General features: G+C 48.3%; 1 protein-coding gene across 7 annotated transcripts in view; it reads right to left on the bottom strand.

Annotated features, from left to right (window-relative positions):
• RORC (RAR related orphan receptor C) overlaps positions 1–19813 on the bottom strand; it is a 93396-nt gene that overhangs the window by 15511 nt on the left and 58072 nt on the right. The window contains exon 1 of one of the 7 annotated variants that reach the window (XM_083591245.1): positions 1437–1488. The exons of the other annotated variants lie outside the window; for them this stretch is intronic. Within the exon in view, the coding sequence (XP_083447371.1) occupies positions 1437–1473 (37 nt within the window). The 5' untranslated portion in view covers positions 1474–1488. Of the gene's footprint in view, positions 1–1436; positions 1489–19813 lie in introns of those variants that run through there. 7 annotated transcript variants of the gene reach the window in all.

Here is a 19813-nt window from a genome sequence, read left to right as displayed (position 1 = left end):
ACTCAAAGCGGTTTACAGTATATTAAATCAAGAAAACATAAATAAAACAATGTGAGGAAAAGTCAGATATAGAGTATAACGTGGAAAACATGCTCTGGTCTTAAATGGAAGCAGAACCTCTGCTTTTTCGGCCCACATGTGAGGATCTGAAACGAGGCCCAGATCTCGCAGGTTCTGATTTGAACTCCAAACTTCACTGCTGAGAGCACAAAGGACCCCGTCGCCCTTGAAAGATGCTACCCGGCTTTGGCTACCGCCAGGAAATAAGGCAAAAAAGTTAGAGAGGAAATGGACGTCTTTGGAGCCCAACATCCCAGCGAGTGAAATTATGGGGCTTGTCAGGAGAGGGTTATTCTTCTGTCGTTTTCCAGACTGTTTAGGAAAGATAGGTGCATTTTGTCCCCTTTTGGCAAAAAGCACCAGCTGCAATACAGATCTTGGTCCACTAGGGGGCATCCTTGCACTACATTCTTCCTCGCTGGCTTTCAAAACACCACCCGGCAAGAGAGCCTCTGAGCATATGACAAGTGTCCGTCCCTTTCTGCTTTCAAAATCCTTACCAGCACATGTTTTCGGTAGGGGTTTGAGGTGGTAAGGGAAAGTACTTCCTGCTCATACTTTCTAGGAACCAAAAGAAACCTCCCCAACTTTCACAGGGACCTGAGTTCGAATCCTGCCTGAACCAGTCACCACGGAGAAGTCATTACCTCTCAGTTTTGCAGGAAAGTGGGCCTAGGTCCCCGGGGTTGCTGTTAGGACCAATGAAATAGCTCAGTGCTTTTGCAAACTGGAAAGGATGGCGTGAATACAGATTTTTAGCAGAGCCTTTAGTCTGGGGCTGCCTGCCTGCCTTACGTAAGTTACACAATGCCGCTGCCTGGATATTTCCCAAAAAATCCCCTACACAGGTTTGGGGCAGAGCTAAAAGGATCTGTGTTGTGTGTGAGAATATAAATGGAATACACCCCAATATCTCCAAAACTCACTCCCTGGGAAACAAGATGTTGGTTCCTCTCTTGTTGCTTTCATGCCGGCGACCAAAAACACGCCAACCATTTTTAGTTGTGAATTTCTTCCCCTCGACCCCTTTTGGGTTGTTTTGGCAGCTGGTTCTGCCTTTGCTCTGCTATCACGCCAACAGTCGCCGCAGGACTCCTGGGTCCTTTCCCAAGTCTCTCAACCGCAGAGCCTTCTTTTTCAAAGCCACCGCGCAGCCCCGGGAACACGAGCTGCGAGCCGCAAATCGTCGTCGACAACAGTGCCCTAAGGCGCATGCAGAGACCATTTCCCTGCTGACCCCGCTGAATAACCGCAGCTCAGCTGCGGCGAGCGATGGCAGGGGGAGCAACGAGGCAGCTGCTTCGAGGCAGAACGACCCCTCGCTTCTCGCACCAGAAATGTTTAACCACCCTGGGGTGGCACCGGGGAGAACCCACCGTGCGGAGGCAGGGATGTCGGCACAACAAACCACATGAAAGGGGAGAGGGCTGCATCATACCTCTGCAGGTGGCTGTGGGAAGGGGAGACGGAAGACCCCCGAGGTGTGAAACAGAAGCACAAGAAAATCTATTTTCCCACCCTTTGTCACGGCATTTTATACCACGTTAAGAAGAGCTTGGCTGCTGGATCAGACCCCGAGGACCCATCTGGTCCAGCATCCGGCACGCTTTCACACGATCCCTTGCCCATGTGCAGAGAGGCGGCTTGCACCCGTGTCCACAGTAATGTGCACACAAGCCTTGCCTCTCAGCTCAAGTGTGTGGGTAGAAATTAGATCTGGATTGGGTGTGTTTTGCTGCAGGGCTAGGTCTTATGAGCTACACCTCATCTCAGTCCTACTCAAACAGATCCACTGAAAATATAATAATAATAATAATAATAATAATAATAATAATAATAATAATTTATACTCCGCCCATCTGGCTGGGTTTTCCCAGCCACTCTGGGCGGCTTCCAACAGAACACTAAAATACAGTAACCAATTAAGCATTAAAAGCTTCCCTAAACTGGGCTGCCTTTAGATGTCTTCTAAAAGTTTGGTAGTTGTTCTTCTCCTTGACATCTGGTGGGAGGGCGTTCCATAGGGCAGGTGCCACCACTGAGAAGGCCCTCTGCCTGGTTCCCTGTAACTTGGCTTCTCGCAGCGAGGGAACCGCCAGAAGGCCCTCGGAGCTGGACCTCAGAGTCTGGGCAGAATGATGGAGGTGGAGACGCTCCTTCAGGTATACTGGACCGAGGCCGTTTAGAGCTTTAAAGGCCAGCACCAACACTTTGAATTGTGCTCAGAAACGTACTGGGAGCCAATGTAGGTATTTCAATAACGGTGTTATGTGGTCCCGGCAGCCGCTCCCAGTCCCCAGTCTAGCTGCCGCATTCTGGATTAACTGCAGTATCCGGGTCACCTTCAAAGGTAGCCCCACGTAGAGCGCATTGCAGTAGTCAAAGCGGGAGATAACCAGAGTATGCATCACGTGGCACACCCCCATTAATTTCAATGGGTCTACGCTGAGTAGGCAGTTATACTGCTGGCTACAAACCTAAGTCGTTTGCGCCTGACTCAAGTTGCCAGCCCCTGGAAGTCTAGTTTTTTTAAAAATAATGAAGTCAACCTGGAAAAGTTGACATCTGTCCATTCCTGCCTTAGTCCATTTTGCAGTGCTGTCGCAAGGAGACCCTCAGGGCACTCTGTCTGCTTGGTGAGAATCTCTGGGTCTTTACAGGCAGGGAAAACGGCACTTTTTTTTGCATCACCTGCAGCTACCTAAGTGTAATGTCATATTAATAATAGAAAGGGGAGGAAAATTAAACCACGGAGGCCAGTGGTTTCCTCCCCGAACCACAAGAAGCCGCGTGAGTCAGCCCCTAAATTAGTCAGCCCGTCCACCTTGAAGATTCTGCCAGTAAAGAACAACTCTCACTTTTATACAGAGATTGATGCCAGTAAATCCATCCTCCTGACGGGAGGTCAACAGAGCTCTGGGTGCACACGATTGGGTCGATTGCAAAATGAAGAGGACAGCAAAAACACACAAACCAAATAAGCAAAAAAATAATCATATATGTATCTGTATTTTATATACGTGCTGATGCGGTTCGGAAACGGGGAGTTAATTCCCGTCTAAGCTCCACGTCACAGCTTCCATTGCCTCATCGGAAACGGCGCTTGCGTCAGCAGAAAAAGGAAGAAGGGCAGACCCCGTTCACTCCAGGCGAGGAGCTGTGCTAAAAATCCGCTCTTTCGAGACAAACAGAGCCCCCTCCCCAATTCTCTGTTGTCCTTCAGGATGGGGAAGAGATTCGGTTCAGTTTGCAGCGAAAAGCAATCTTCACTTCAGCTGCGTTCGCATTTAAAGCACTATAATACCATTTTAAATGATCATGGCTCCCCCCCCCAAAGGATTCTGGGAGCTGTGGTTTGTTAAGGGTGCTGAGAGCTGTTAGGTAGTGCTTCAATTTCTCCCACAGAGCTAAAATTCCCTGAGAAGAGGGATTGATTGTTAAACTACTCTGAGAATTGCAGCTCTGTCGGGCTGTCCTATCTACTCCCAGCACCCTTAACAAATTTAAGAATTCTGGGGGCAGCCATGGCTGTTTAAAACGGTATAACAGGGCTTTAAAAGTATGGGGTGAATGTGGCTCTAATCTGCACTTTTAGAGAAGTATCCTTTGAAATTTGCACTGCTCTGCATTTTGCAATCTAATTCTCTAGGCCAGTCGTGTGCATGAAAATACTATACTAGTGTAAAGCGTGCATTGAAATGCATGCTTTTCAGTGAAAATAAAATGCTTAAAATGTGCCGGGTAAACTGTTTTGCAAAGAAATGTGTGCATTTAAAAACTGCACATGAAAATGTGTGCAACAGGAGAAATTTTGGACCGAAACATTGATGAATTTTGACGAGGACTTTAAAAACACATATCGCAAATTGATGAGGAAACACGGAGGACTGAACTCAAACTGAAAGAATGTGAAACCAAAGTGGGCACATTCGTCCACCCCTAGTTGCCACCATCTTGAATGTAATGCCACTGGGAATTGAAGAGCAGGGTGGAAAGAAAACGACGAACAGATTTTTTGGGTGCCAAATGGTGTTACAGAAACGAGAGAGGATGACAAATGTCACTGGATTGGACTCCAGGCTCAGAAACTACAGGAAAACTCCCTGCCCTCTTGTGAAAGTGCTGACTATCAAGAACACAAGGCAAATTGGAGGGCCTGCCTGAGAGAATATGGCAACCCCAGGCTGCGTTACTATAGCAACCGGACAGGGCCCGACACCATCTTGCCTTTGTTTCTCAAGAACACCACACTAAGGCGCCTTTGAAAGGCCCTACCCCGAACAGAAAACATGGGCTCCCTTGGGCATGAGTGAATTGTGTATGTGCCGGGTGTCATCTGAACCGACAAACACAACAAGTACACAATCTGGGCATCACGGGGAGCCACAGCAGGGTTCTTTGTTCGTGTCGTGTCCCCCCAATGTGTTCGCGCACTCTCGTGCATCAGGAAAAGCAAAGTATAGGAACGAACAATGCAACCTATGACTGCACAGAGATCATTCTTTTTTTGGCCACATTTCTTATCCCTTTCCATTTGCGAATCTATGACCCGAGGTGTGGAGCTCATGGCCTGATGCATCAAAGTGTGCAGGACGCATAGCTCTCTGGAGAAAATGGGGAAATCAAAACGAGGTTGGAGCAGAAGATTTCTAGATCGGCATCACTCCAGGAACAACTTTCTTAAGGAGGAAAGGTTGTCGTGTTTGGGACTTTTTAGTGCACAGAAAAAGCGAGGAAAAGGTGATGTGATAGAAGTCTGTAAGATTATGCCTGGCTGAGAGAAAACGGGTAGAGAGAAAAATTCCTCCCTCTCATGACACTGGGACTTGGGGACATTGAGTGAAAGCTAAATGTTGGAAGATTCAAAACAGAGAAAAGAAAGCCCTTCTCTGTGCAGTGCAGAAACTGTAGACCTTGATTCCACAGCCTAACCACCAACTAGGACAACTTCAAAAAGAGAATTAGACAAATTCATGGAGGAGAGGGGCATCGACGGCTACTGAATACCAGTTGCAGGAGGGGAGAGTTGCTCTTGAGTTCAGTATCAGGAGTGCGTGCAGGAGCCAGGCCCTGTGACCAGTAGGGCTTCGCAGGACTGGGGCCTTCCTAGTTTTGTTCTGGAGAGGCAAGGCGCAGCCGCAAAGGTGAGGCCGACTGGTAACTCGCTGCACCTGGTGGCAAGAGCCGGGAAGGGATATAAGGTCAGCATTTCCCTTCAGCTCTTTGCCACAGCAACACGTTTCCTGCCTTGCTGCGTTTGGCTCCTTCTTTCCTGTACATCAGACCTTGACTTTGTGACTCCTTGCTTCTTGACCCTCGGACCCCTGACTTCGTGACTCCTTGCTTCTCGACCCTCGGACCCTTGACTTCGTGACTCCTTGCTTCTCGACCCTCGGACCCTTGACTTCGTGACTCCTTGCTTCTCGACCCTCGGACCCTTGACTTCGTGACTCCTTGCTTCTCGACCCTCGGACCCTTGACTTCGTGACTCCTTGCTTCTCGACCCTCGGACCCTTGACTTCGTGACTCCTTGCTTCTCGACCCTCGGACCCCTGACTTCGTGACTCCTTGCTTCTTGACCCTCGGACCCCTGACTTCGTGACTCCTTGCTTCTCGACCCTTGGACCCTTGACTTCGTGACTCCTTGCTTCTCGACCCTCGGACCCTTGACTTCGTGACTCCTTGCTTCTCGACCCTCGGACCCTTGACTTCGTGACTCCTTGCTTCTCGACCCTTGACTTCATGACTCCCTGCTTCCTGACCCTCGGATCCCTGGCTTCTGGACTCTTGTTCCTGCTCCCACCCCGCCATCTTGCCCCCGGTCCTGACGTCCTCAGCTGGGACTTCGATCGCCTGTAGACCGGACCATGACACTCAGATCCTGCTTGCAACTTTCCCACAGGCAACTTGGTTGGCCGCTGTGAGAACAGGATGCTGCCCCAGGTGGGCTCCTTTGGCCTGACTCAGCAGGGTCTCCTTTTGTTATTAAATGGGGGAAAGTAACCCTGGTTTTTTCCAAATCCAGAAGGGACCTGGATTGGGGAGGCAGCCAAATGAGCATTCCCGGTTGCACATGGGAGAAGAGGATGATTGTCTGCTGGCTAGCGCATGCACCACAATGCTCTGCGCCAAGGAACGCATCAGCAGCCACCCTAAGGGCTTGGGCATGGGGTTCAAAGCAAACCATCGCTTGCAACTCTCCCAGCACACAAGAGCAGTGTTTCCCAAACCGGTCGAGATGACAACCTGTTTGATGCGGCCGTTTAACCCTTCGCCCTTCAGGGCTGACAACTCTTTCCCCCCTCCCTGATTGGGGTCATGGGGAAGAGGCGCCGAGGGGGTATGTGAACTAGGCGAGAGGGGCGGCAGTGGGTGAGTGGGGCAGAAAAGCGCCTGCTGGCTTTTCAGAGACCCAGGATGGGGTGTGTGGGTTTGGTTTCCAGGAAACCCTAAACTTTTTTTCTCTTTCTTTTGGTGTGTTTTCTAAGGGGGGCTGAAGATGTCAGTAGACCCAGGAGTGGTATAGCTGTTTGTGAACTGCCAAGGGTCCTGATAACATCAGAGGATGCCGTGGCGAGGAGAACGTGATCGGTAAGGGGGCTCATTTCTACTCCCAGCTGTGGTATTTGGGGTCACAAAGGCACAGGCATCAGCTGTGATAGACTGTGGGTAGGAGATTAAAAGAAAAGAAAACTCACCCAGTTCTTCTATACAAAACAGAGAGTTGAATAAACCATCAGGCACCCAACACACTACAAAGCGCCACTCTGGCCCAATTTGAGCCCCCTGCTGCCCTCATTTCCCAAGTCACCCAGAACAGCCCTGAGCTTCGGGTCCCTGGGAAACCATCCCTTTCCTGATTTTCCCTTTGGGGGCAAGATTTTTTTTTTAATGTTCATGTGTAGAGTTGAATAATAAGTGGCATTCTGATGTTCCACAACCCTAGCCTGGACTTTTGTAAATGCAATCACTTGAATCTGTGACGGCCCACCTGCGTGTGCAAGACGTTCCTTGCAGGTTAGAACCATCCAGCGGTCAGCCTGAATGTGAGGATGTTAACGGCACTTTCTGTTCTCTGATGCTCTGATCCTAGACACCTATAAATACCGTATCTTTCGCTCCATAAGATGCACTTTTTTCCTCCTAAAAAGTAAGGGGAAATGTGAGTGCGTCTTATGGAGTGAATGGCGCTGTGCAGAGAGGTAGAGCTGCGCAGCGCCCCTTCAGAGAAGCTGGAGGAGGAACGGAGCCCCTTCTGTTCCTCCTCCCGCTTTGCTGAAGGGGCGCTACGCAGCTCTATCTCTCTGCACAACGCCTCTCCTGCGAAAGGAAGGCGCTGCACAGAGAGGGAGAACTGCGCAGCGCCCCTTCAGCGACGCACCTGTCCTGGCTTCTGCGTTTGCCGTGCGCAGCCTCTTTGGGCAGGGGGAGCCTTCATCCCGCTGCCCCGAAGAGGCTTGGCGCAGTTATCCCAGAAGCCAGAACAGCCACACGGTATCCCAGAAGCCAGATCCCCTTTGCTGTTCTGGCTTCTGGGATTCAGAATAATTTTTTCTTGTTTTCCTCCTCCCAAAACTAGGTGCGCCTTATGGTCAGGTGCGTCTTACGGAGCAAGAAATATGGTACTTCCAAGCAGCCAAATGGCTCCTTTCGGGAGGAACAATGGACACGTATTCCCGCAGTTGTTCCTGAACTACGATGCCATTACCCTCAACCGTTGCTCGCGTTCGTGGCGGCTGATGGGAGTTGGAGTCTTAGCACCTGGAAAACATCACATACGCTCCCCGCCCCTGTGTTAAACTCTTACTGATGTTGGGGTTATGGTCATGGCTGAGTCACTGGCTCCCACTGGGTTCGCCCCTTCCCGCTCAGAGCCCTCCCTTCCCCAGAGAGGGGACCCCACTGCTGACACCACTTCCTGACCTCCCGGGAAGATGAAGAGCGCACCTTTCCAACCACAGCCTGCCTTCCTGTCCCTGCTGCCCCCCTTGGTATCTGGGAAGTCCACAACATGCCAGGAAAGGGTTTTGAACCTGGCCAACTCTAGGTTTGAAAGGCTACCACCGGCACGTTCGACACGGCATTGGAATCTGCTCTCGCTCAAAAATCGCACCTGTTATAAAAGAGATAGCAAACAAAGCCCAACCACAACGCAGGATGAAAGGCAAAGAGGCATGCGAGATGACTGTGTGTTTATTGCTGCCGATTCATGGCCCCCCCTCCTCTTCCTTCCCCCTCTCGCAGCGTAGGGGCAGCCGCAGCAGCAGCAGCGTGGAGGAGGGCTGAGTCGTTGACACTCTCGCCACATGAATCAAAGCAGGAAAGACGCACAACACAGCAGGCGCCCCCGGGAGAGATGGAAACCCAACTCCCACCCGCTTTGCGTGTCTTACTCAGTTCGCCCGGGCGCTCCGGCAAGAGTGAAGGTGCAAGGGAAACAACCCCAAACTCCCTTTGCCGTGACCGAGAGCGGCAGGACCCCAGGGGTCCTGGGACGAAAAGAGCCCTGTGAGGCTTGGGGACGGAGAACCTCAAGGGGAGCCAGGGTGGCGTAGCAGGTCGAGAGCGGACCTTGGGGAGACCACGGTTCAAATCCCTCCCTCAGGAAGTGGATTTCCGTGGGTCAATCCCTGCCTCTCGACCTAACATACCTCACAGGGCTGTTGCGGGGATTAAACGGGGGGGGGGGAACCATGTACTGTGGTACCTCGGGTTAAGTACTTAATTCATTCCAGATGTCCGTACTTAACCTGAAACTGTTCTTAACCTGAAGAACCACTTCAGCTAATGGGGCCTCCTGCTTCTGTCGCGCCACGGGAGCACGATTTCTGTTCTCATCCTGAAGCAAAGTTCTTAACCTGAAGCACTATTTCTGGGTTAGCAGAGTCTGTAACCTGAAGCATATGTAGCCTGAAGCACCACTGTATAGCACCTTGAGAACATAAGCAGAGCCTGCTGCATTAGATGGGGAACTTGCAAGCAGGCACCCAGCGCAAGTAAAACTCTCCCCTCCTGCGGTAATTGGCATTCAGAAATATCGCTGTCTGCAATTGCAGAGGCAGATCATTGCCATCTTGACTAATAGCCATTGATAGTCCTCTCTGCGAATGTGTCTCTCTCGCCCTGATCTGGCCACTGTGATCCACACGACGGTCACCTCCAGACTTCATTATTGTAACTCGCTCTACGTGGGGCTGCCCTTGAAGCTGACCCAGAAACTCCAGCGGGTGCAGAATGCAGAATGCCGCGGTGAGACTCCTTATGGGGTCCTCGCCATGGGATCATATTCAACCAGTACTATACCAGTTGCTTGGTTCAAAATTGGGAAAGGAGTACGGCAAGGCTGTATATTGTCTCCCTGCTTATTTAACTTATATGCAAAATTCATCATGCGAAAGGCTGGGCTGGATGAATCCCAAGCTGGAATTAAGATTGCTGGAAGAAATATCAACAACCTCAGATATGCAGATGACACAATCTTGATGGCAGAAAATGAGGAGGAATTAAAGAACCTTTTAATGAGGGTGGAAGAGGAGAGCGCAAAATATGGTCTGAAGCTCAATTTGTGGAAGATCATGGCCACTGGTCCCATCACCTCCTGGCAAATAGAAGGGGAAGAAATGGAGGCGGTGAGAGATTTTACTTTCTTGGGCTCCATGATCACTGCAGATGGTGACAGCAGCCGCGAAATTAAAAGACGCCTGCTTCTTGGGAGAAAGGCGATGGCAAACCTAGACAGTATCTTAAAAAGCAGAGACATCACCTTGCCAACAAAGGTCTGTATAGTTAAAGCCATGGTTTTCCCAGTAGTGATGTATGGAAGTAAGAGCTGGACCATCAAGAAGGCTGATCGCCGAAGAATTGATGCTTTTGAATTCTGGTGCTGGAGGAGACTCTTGAGAGTCCCATGGACTGCAAGAAGATCAAACCTCTCCATTCTGAAGGAAATCAGCCCTGAGTGCTCACTGAAAGGACAGATCCTGAAGCTGAGGCTCCAAGACTTTGGCTATCTCATGAGAAGAGAAGATTCCCTGGAAAAGACCCTGATGCTGGGAAAGATGGAGGGCACAAGGAGAAGGGGACAACAGAGGAAGAGATGGTTGGACAGTTTTCTCAAAGCTACCAGCATGAGTTTGACCAAACTGCGGGAGGCAGTGGAAGACAGGAGTGCCTGGCGTGCTCTGGTCCAGGGGGTCACAAAGAGTCGGACACGACTAAACGACAAATACCAGTTCCACTGGCTCCCGGTGGAGTACAGGATCAGGTTTAAGGTGCTGGTTTTAATCTTTAAAGCCCTATACGGTCTAGGACCCTCGTACCTACGGGGCCGCCTCTCCTGGTATGTCCAACGGAGGACCTTACGGTCTTCAAATAAAAACATCTAGGAAATCCTGGGCCACAGGGAGGTTAGGCTGGCCTCAACCAGAGCCAGGGCTTTTTCGGCTGACTGGACCTAATGGTCAGGTGTCCCTTTACCTATTACCTTTAGATTGCAGTCTCTTGGGAGTTGGGCATGGCTCGTGTAGACCATACTGAGGTAGACAGATCGAGGGTTTGGTTCACTCTGGTTTCAGAGAGTACATGGGTAAAGGTAAAGGTAAAGGGACCCCTGACCGTTAGGTCCAGTCACAGACGACTCTGGGGTTGCGGCGCTCATCTCGCTTTACTGGCCAAGGGAGCCAGCGTACAGCTTCCGCATCATGTGGCCAGCATGACTAAGCCGCTTCTGGCGAACCAGAGCAGCGCACAGAAACGCCGTTTACCTTCCCGTTGGAGCGGTACCTATTTATCTACTTGCACTTTGGCGTGCTTTCGAACTGCTAGGTTGGCAGGAGCAGGGACCGAGTAACGGGAGCTCACCCCGTTGCGGGGATTCAAACTGCTGACCTTCTGATCGGCAAGTCCTAGGCTCTGCGGTTAAACCCACAGCACCACCCACGTCCCTTGACTCAGAGTAGACCCACTGAAATAGCCTCTTCCTTATTGCCCCAATGATGACCGTGCACCACTGAGCCCAGGATGTGTACACCAACTGCCTGAACTTCCGGCCGCTCTCATAAAGAGCAGGGTTGCTATCACAGCAGAACATCACCTGCGGGGCAAAGCTCACCTGCCTCTGCCCCCACTGCCAGAGAAAGGATGCTTCTGGGTACCAGTTGCTGGGAACTTCAGGTTGACGACGGAGAAACTTTTCCATTTCTTGCAATTTCTCCTGTTTGCCACCTGAGTTTGCAATTTTATCTTAAACTCCTCACAAAAACGTGGCAATATTTTACACACCATTTCCCCTAAAATGCATTTTTTTGGGGGGGGTGCAATTGTCACATAAAACATTTTAAAAATATTATTTTTTATTAGATTTTTTCAAAGGTTTTTAACAAGTTTACCTCACATACAGTATATCATCCACTTATATTTTCCTTTTTGACTTCCCACCCCTTGCGCCCTGGTGTTTTTATTCTTATCTTTATTCTTATCTTATTAATTGCTGCATTATACTTATTGCTCACCCCCCAATACTCCATCTTGTCATTTTTTAAAAATGTGATTTTCACCAACATTCCCCTCATAATAGAGGAAATGAATAACATTGGAAGAGCTGTGCTGGGTGAGCCCAAAGCGGTCCTCATCTAGCCCAGAACCCTGTTCTCATAATTTATTTGGCGGGGGGGAAAAACAAGAATTAAGTATAAGCTGCTTACAGACATAAAAGAAAGAGGAGGTTTTTCCCTGCCTGATTTGAAGATATATTTTGAAGCAGCGGCCTTCTGCTGGATTAAAGACTGGATTAAATTAGAAAATGAGGATATTTTGGACTTGGAGGGACTGGATAATAGGTTTGGATGGCATGTATCTCTTTGGTATGATAAAGTAAAGGCTCATAGTGGTTTTAAGAACCATTTAATCAGGAAGGTGCTTTATAATGTATGGATTAGATATCAGGATCTTTTGATAAGAAAAACACCCAAATGGATTTCACCAATGGAAGCTCAGGCACAAAAAAAGTTAAATATGGAGAATAAGTGGTTGAGATATTCTGACTTACTGATGCTGAGAACCCTATTCTCACAGTGGCCAAATGCCCTTAAGAACCTAAGAATCGAGATAGACTATTCTGGACCTGGAGGTTCCATAAGGACCGAAGAAGACCCCAGTTGAATCAGCCCGGCATCCTGTTCTCACAGTGGCCACCCAGATGGGAAACCCGAAAACTGAAGATGAACCCGATTTGAACACAGGCTTCAAAAAGGCAGGGAGGATTATTTTGGAAAATATGTGTGTCTTCATATTTCCTTGCTTCTCGCCCCGCAACCTGTCTCTGACCCGAGACTGTCTTCCCACAGCTCTATGATTCAGCTTTGCTGCCTCGCCCCTTACCGGCGGCGATTTGCCCCCAAGCAAAAGTTCCTCTGCCATCAGTCGTTTATCCCTTTGATCGTGACTCACAAAACAGGAACACGACTGCAGTGATCTCGGCACCCAAACAAAGTGGTTACGGTTGCAGCGACCAAGTCTAGATCAGCCCTTCGCCCACCTGTGGAAGCCCAGCCAACATGGCGACCAGACACGGATGGCCTTTGAATTGATCGAATAATAATAAAATAATAAAATTTTATTTATATACCGCCCTCCCCAGCCAAGGCCGGGCTCAGAGCGGCTAACAACAGTAAAAGTAACACAGTTTACATAAAATCACAATCAATTAATCCTCTTTTAAAGACGCCCGTGCTGGTTTGAGGATGTAAGATTAATGTTTGTTTATAGAAAGTTGCTTTGTGAGGTGTTATATGTCGGATTGGACGAAGTGAATTTTGTTTCTGCATAGCGGGTGGAGGAAGAATTGGAAGTTCTTTAGTTTCTGAATCTTATTTTTCTACCTTTCTCTTTCTTTCTTTCTTTCTTTCTTTCTTTCTTTCTTTCTTTCTTTCTCCTTCTCTATTTCTTTCTCCCCATCCTGCCCCTTTGTGTTTTTATTGCACCTAGATAAAAGTCCTGGTTCGGTTTTTTAAAAAGGCAAAAGATTTTAAGTTTGGCATTTCCCCTCTACAGACCTTAATAAAATTTATTAAAAGATAAATGCAGTCGCCCAAGATGGCGGCCATCTCTGCCTGCAGTGGGAGGGAGTTCCGCAATTTAACCATGCACTAGATTAAGGACTTTTTTTTCATTTGTCCTGAACTCAGCTTCCTTGGAAGTCAACAAATTCTAGTGTTATGACAGGGAGGAAAACATTTTCTTTATCCACTTTCATAGAATTATAGAGTTGGAAGGGACCCAAGGATCATCTAGTCCAACCCCCTGGAATGCAGGAATCTCAGCTAAAGCATCCATGACGGATGGCCATCCCATCTCTGCTTCAACACCTCCAAGGAAGGAGAGTCCACAAACTGCAAAGGGAGTCTGTTGCACTCTCAAACAGCTCCTTCCACCTGCCTTGCCCCACCCTCCAGTCTCTGCTTCTCATTTTGTATTGTATTATGTTGTGCACTGTGGTTTGCTGTTGTTTTATTGATTGGAGTTTAGAAATTACTTGTTGTAACTGTTGAGTAGATTTCTGTTTAATTTTGAAATGCTGATATTTAATATTATTCTATATTGTTTTAATGAATGTTGAACGTTATTTTATTTGCATATTGTATTATGCATATTGTCTTATTTAGATGATGTTAGCCACTCTGAGCCTGGCTTTGGCTGGGGAGAGCGGGATACAAATAAAAATTTATTATTATTATTATTATTATTATTATTATTATTATTATTATTACCGTCAGAAAGTTTTCCCCGAATGTTTAGTTGGAATCTCCTTACTTGTAACATGAAGCCACTGGTTCGAGTCCTTCCCTCAAGAGAAGTATCGTTTCATAAACCTCTATCAAGTTACTTCCTTCTTGACTTTTCTCTAAACCAAGAAGTCCCAAACGCTGCCCCCTTATCTTACAGGTGAGTTGCTCCACCCCTTTGATCATTTTGGCTGCCCCTTCTTTCCCCCCCACACTAAAGGGGTCTGAACGGAAGGCCTTGGGGCCATAGCACATAATACAACAACAGCAACAATAATAATTTATTATTTATACCCCGCCCATCTGGCTGGGTTTCCCCAGCCACTCTGGGCGGCTTCCAAAAGAATATTAAAATACTATAATACATCAAACATTAAAAGCTTCCCTAAACGGGGCTGCCTTCAGATGTCTTCTAAAAGCCTGGTAGTTGTTGTTCTCTTTGACATCTGGTTTGACATCTTCCACAGGGCGGGCGCCACCACTGAGAAGGCCCTCTGCCTGGTTCCCTGTAACTTTGCTTCTCGCAGTGAGGGAACCGCCAGAAGGCCCTCGGAGCTGGACCTCAGTGTCCGGGTAGAACGATGGGGGTGGAGACGCTCCTTCAGATATACTGGACCAAGGCCGTTTAGGGCTTTAAAGGTCAGCACCAACACTTTGAATTGTGCTCGGAAACGTACTGGGAGCCAATGTAGGTCTTTCAAGACCGGTGTTATGTGGTCTCTGCGGCCGTTCCCAGTCACCAGTCTAGCTGCCGCGTTCTGGATTAGTTGTAGTTTCCAGGTCACCTTCAAAGGTAGCCCCATGTAGAGCGCATTGCAGTAGTCCAAGCGGGAGATAACCAGAGCATGCACCACTCTGGCGAGACAGTCCGCGGGCAGGTAGGGTCTCAGCCTGCGTACCAGGTGGAGTTGGTAAACAGCTGCCCTGGATACAGATTTGACCTGTGCCTCCATGGACAGCTGTGAGTCCAAAATGACTCCCAGGCTGTGCACCTGGTCCTTCAGGGGCACAGTGACCCCATTCAGGACCAGGGAATCCTCCACACCTGCCCGCCTCCTGTCCCCCCAAAACAGTACTTCTGTCTTGTCAGGATTCAACCTCAATCTGTGAGCCGCCATCCAACCTCCAACCGCCTCCAGGCACTCACACAGGACCTTCACCGCCTTCACTGGTTCTGATTTGAAAGAGAGGTAGAGCTGGGTATCATCCGCATACTGATGAACACCCAGCCCAAATCCCCTGATGATCTCTCCCAGCGGCTGCATGTAGATGTTGAAAAGCATGGGGGAGAGGATGGAACCCTGAGGCACCCCACAAGTGAGGGCCCAGGGGTCTGAACACTCATCCCCCACCACCACTTTCTGGACATGGCCCAGGAGGAAGGAGCGAAACCACTGTATGACAGTGCCTCCAGCTCCCAGCCCCTCAAGACGGTCCAGAAGGATGTTATGGTTGATTGTATCAAAGGCCGCTGAGAGATCCAGCAGAACTAGGAAACAGCTCTCACCTTTGTCCCTAGCCCGCCGGAGATCATCAACCAGTGCGACCAAGGCAGTTTCAGTCCCATGATGAGGCCTGAATCCCGACTGGAAGGGATACAAATGCTGACCCAGTGCGTGGCAGCTGTGGGAAATGAGATTCCCATCTTATGGACCGTTAGGAAAGTGCTTGGAAGCAAAACTGTCAATAACTTAACACCGTTATAAAAAAACAAACAAACTTGGAATAAATGTGAACGGGAGGGTTCAAACCACAGGTGCAAATGGGGATGGGATAAATCCACTTTCTCTCAGTTTCCCACTTCTCCAACCTTAAGGCTGGTCACTGACCATAACAATAAATATTTGATCTCTAATTTTAAGTTCCGTTCTCCACATTGGTTTGCAAATTTCTTTCCTTTCCTTTTTCTTTAAGGCAGTCCTCATGAAAAACCATTTCGTGACAAATTTCCCCTTATACCTCTGTGTGAAATTTCCCCCATTTCTGCCGAACAATTCTTCCTTGCAGAACGGTTTTGTACATCATTTTCACGAACGCATGCGTTTCTCAGTATACTCTACCCTGTCATATGCCTTTTCTTGGGCACATTCCTTCGCTGGAGAGTTGCACAGCAAAAATCTACAGAAGTGCTTATTTTTTAGAGAGCCGGTGGCGGCGGAGCAGTGGTTAGTGTAAGATTAGGACCTGGGAGGGACCAGGGCTGAAACCCCCACTCATTGGGTGTGACACTGGGCCACTCGTTCACTCTCAGCCTACTTTACATGGGTGTTGTGGGGATTAAATGACGACAGGGAAAGCTGTGCTTGCCACCTTGAACTCCTTGGAGGAAAAGGCTAGGATGTAAATGCAACAAAATAAATAGATCTTTCAAACTCCATCCCAAAAGAAGTAAGGACACTGAGGTCCAGCGCCAAGGGCCTTCTGGCGGTTCCCTTGCTGCGAGAAGCCAAGTTACAGGGAACCAGGCAGAGGGCCTTCTCGGTGGTGGCGCCCGCCCTGTGGAACACCCTCCCATCAGATGTCAAAGAGAACAACAACTACCAGACTTTTAGAAGACATCTAAAGGCAGCCCTCTTTAGGGAAGCTTTTAATGTTTAATAGGTTATTGTATTTTAGTATTCTGTTGGAAGCTGCCCGGAGTGGCTGGGGAAACCCAGCCAGATGGGCGGGGTACAAATAATAAATTATTATTATTATTATAAGAACACCAGAATAGATCAGTTTGTTAGAGGGTGGTCCTGATAACGTCGAGGTTGCAGGTTTGATCCCTGTATGGTACACCTGCATATTCCTGCATTGCAGAAGGTTGGGACTAGATGATCTGCAGGGTCCCTTCCAATTCTATACTTCCATGGTTCCATAGCTTTGTGGCTGGATCAGGCCAAAGGTGCCCATCTAGCCCAGCATTCTGCTTTCACAGTGGCCACATGCCCTTAAGAACCTGCAAATCCAGGTAGACTGCCTCTGGACCTGGAGGTTCCATAGGAAGAGCTCTGTCGGTGGATCAGGCCCAATGCCCTTCGAAGTCCAGCATCCTGTTTTCACTGGGGCCAACCAGGTAAGATGACGACATCAAACTCCCAAACTCAATTAGATCAGCACTTTTGAATTGATTTGTTTCGGACTCAACCAAAAGCTCAGTCCTCTCCCACACAACTACAGGTATTAATTCGGCAGAGTGAAGTTAGGAAGTTTGCATCATTACCAAACGCTAGAAAGGTCATGGTTTTTTGCGTGTGTGTGTGTATCTGCGATATCTGCTGTCGTTATTTTTCTCGTTCTTCATTTGCTGCGTTTTGACGGCTGTCTTTTTAAAGTATCCGTTTCCTCGAATTTCGGCGCATTGCTTTAATTCCCTGCGCTTTTTAACGGAGAAATCGCTTTGAGGTATTTCACCGGAGGCGATTCGTAAATGGAATCGAATCAAACGCGCAAAACGATATAGTGGTCTAACATTGCAAGCAGGCCACCCTGAAATTATTAAAGACAGACGACATCTCTATAGAAATCTTATTCGGCGGCATTTCTAGCCAGTGAACGGGGACACAGGCTTTAGAAACACGTTTGAAGAAAAGTAAGAAAGAGACCACAAGACAGAAGTTTATAAAATTATGTGTGGCACGGAGAAGGTAGATGGAGAATAGCTTCCCTCTCTTTCTCGCGTAACACTAGAACTTGCAGACGGCCAATGAAGCCGAATGTTGGAAAATTCAGGGCAGAGATAGGAAAGTATTTCTTTAGTTAAACTATGGAACTCCCTCCTGCAGGGGCCAGAGTGGTTTAACAGCCAGCCCCTCTTCTCAGGGGAACTCTTGGAATTGCAGTTCTCCGAGAGAAATAGTGGCTCTCCTGACCACTCTCGGCACCCGTCACAAACTACAGCTCCCAGAATCCTCTGGGGAAAGCCAGGACTGCTTAAAGTGGCACCATAGTGCTTTACATGGAGGATTGTGGCCTGTGTTTGTGTGTGTGGAAACTAGAGTACCTTACAAAGGAGAAAATGCATGTGTCACCCCACTCACTTAAACCTCTGGCCCCGTCCATCACAGGCATGCAGCCCTCAGGAAGTCTGCCAAGAAGGGAATGTGGGCCTTAGTCTCACTAATAATAATAATAATAATAATAATAATAATAATAATAATTCACCCACACCCATCTGACTGGGCTGCCCCAGCCACTCTGGGCAGCTCCCAGCAGAATATTAAAACACAAAGAATATCAAACATTAAAACTCTTCCTGAACAGGACTGCATTCGGAAGTCTTCCAAAAGTCAGATTGTTCCTTGACATCTGATGGGATGGCGTTCCTCAGGGCAGGTGCCACCACCGAGAAGGCCCTCTGCCTGGTTCCTTATAACCTCACTTGTCGCAATGAGGGAACCGCCAGAAGGTCCTTGGAGCTGGACCTCTGTGTCCAGGCTGGATGATGGGGGCCAAATATGTTTAAAGACGAAGCTTCCTGCCCCCTGATCTACCTGCTTAACATTTCTCAAGGGGAATAAATAATAATAAATAATAATATAATATTTCTACCCTGCCCATCTGGCTGGGTTTCCCCAGCGACTCTGGGCGGCTTCCAACAGAAGGTTAAAAATACATTAAAACATCAGTCATTATTAGCCAAAAATTGGAAATCGCAAGAAATACCAACAATAGAAAAATGGCAGATGAAGATGTTGGATTTTTTGGAGCTGTCTGACCTGACTGGAAGAATCCGCGACCAGAAAGAAGAGGAGACACAAGAGGACTGGAATAAATTCAAAGAATATTTAGCTAAATATTGTAATATAAGATAAAGAGAAAATCCTTGAAAGTAACAAATAGGCCTAGGGGTAGAATAAGGATATGTGGTAGTAAACATTGGAATATTAATAAAGGAGAAGAGATTAGTAAGTGAAAGGAGTTAATATTATTAGAAATATGAACTTGGAGAACTGTTATAAATGTGATATAATGAAATTCAGTTAGAGAGGATTTGTGGAAGTCAGTTAGCAATGTTATGAGAATTAGATATTAGAAGAAATAATTCCTTTTGTGTTTAACTTTATTGTATTGTAGTGTGTTTTTCTTTGTTGTGTGTTTCGTCCTGTCATTTTGTGATAAATGTGGAAAACCAATAATCTTTTTTTTTTGAAAAAACAACAACAAAAACATCAGTCGTTAAAAACTTCCCTAAACAGGGCTGCCTGCAAAACCTACAGAGGAGCTAGAGGCCGTGGCAAACCCACCGGACTCTAGTGATGCTGCAAAACTCTCCGCAGGCAGGTGCGTGCTTTAAAAGGGGGTGCCGCTGGCAACTTGAGGGGGTCTCCGACGGGCGCTACAAGCGACGGCAGTGTGGTGCGGGGGCAAAACTGCCACGAGGAATGGAGGAGGAGGGTTTGCACGCGAAGCTTAAGCCACAGAGCTGACGCTTCAAAGAGGAGCTCGCTGGTTCCTCCGGCAGGCTTTGAAAACAAGCCTCCCCCCTCAATTTCCTCCTGTTGCTTTAACATTTTGGTCTGCCGGCGCATGGCATCAATGCACATCCGAGTTCCATCAACCCCCTCAAGGCTTTCTCCCCACATCCCTTCTTTTCAGCCCCCTGCGAACGGGAAAAACCTTCTCTGAAAGGAGCCCATGGGCGGCTCCCGGACCGGTTCCGGGTGCAACCTGCCCCAGGGCAGTTTATTCCATCTCCCCAACATTTCCCTAACCAGTAATTTCTGCGTTATATTTGAGTTTCCGCACTGCGCAGAAACTAATGCTAGGAAACTAATGGACTACAACACATGCCTAAACATCAGGGGGGAATTTCTGACAGTAAGGGCTGTTCGACTGTGGACTGGACTCCCTTGGGAAGCTGTGGTCTCTCCTTCCTTGGAGGTTTTTAAGCAGAGGTTCGGTGGCGTCTGTCATGGATGCTTCCAGCTGAGATGGCTGCGTTGCCGGGGGTTGGACTAGATGACCCTGGGGTCCCTTACAACTCTACA

The sequence above is a fragment of the Podarcis filfolensis genome (assembly GCF_964270895.1).
Source record: "Podarcis filfolensis genome assembly, chromosome: 16".
NCBI classification, from domain to species: domain Eukaryota; kingdom Metazoa; phylum Chordata; class Lepidosauria; order Squamata; family Lacertidae; genus Podarcis; species Podarcis filfolensis.
Note: the sequence above shows the minus strand (reverse complement) of the source record. Positions and strands in the feature narration are given on the sequence as shown.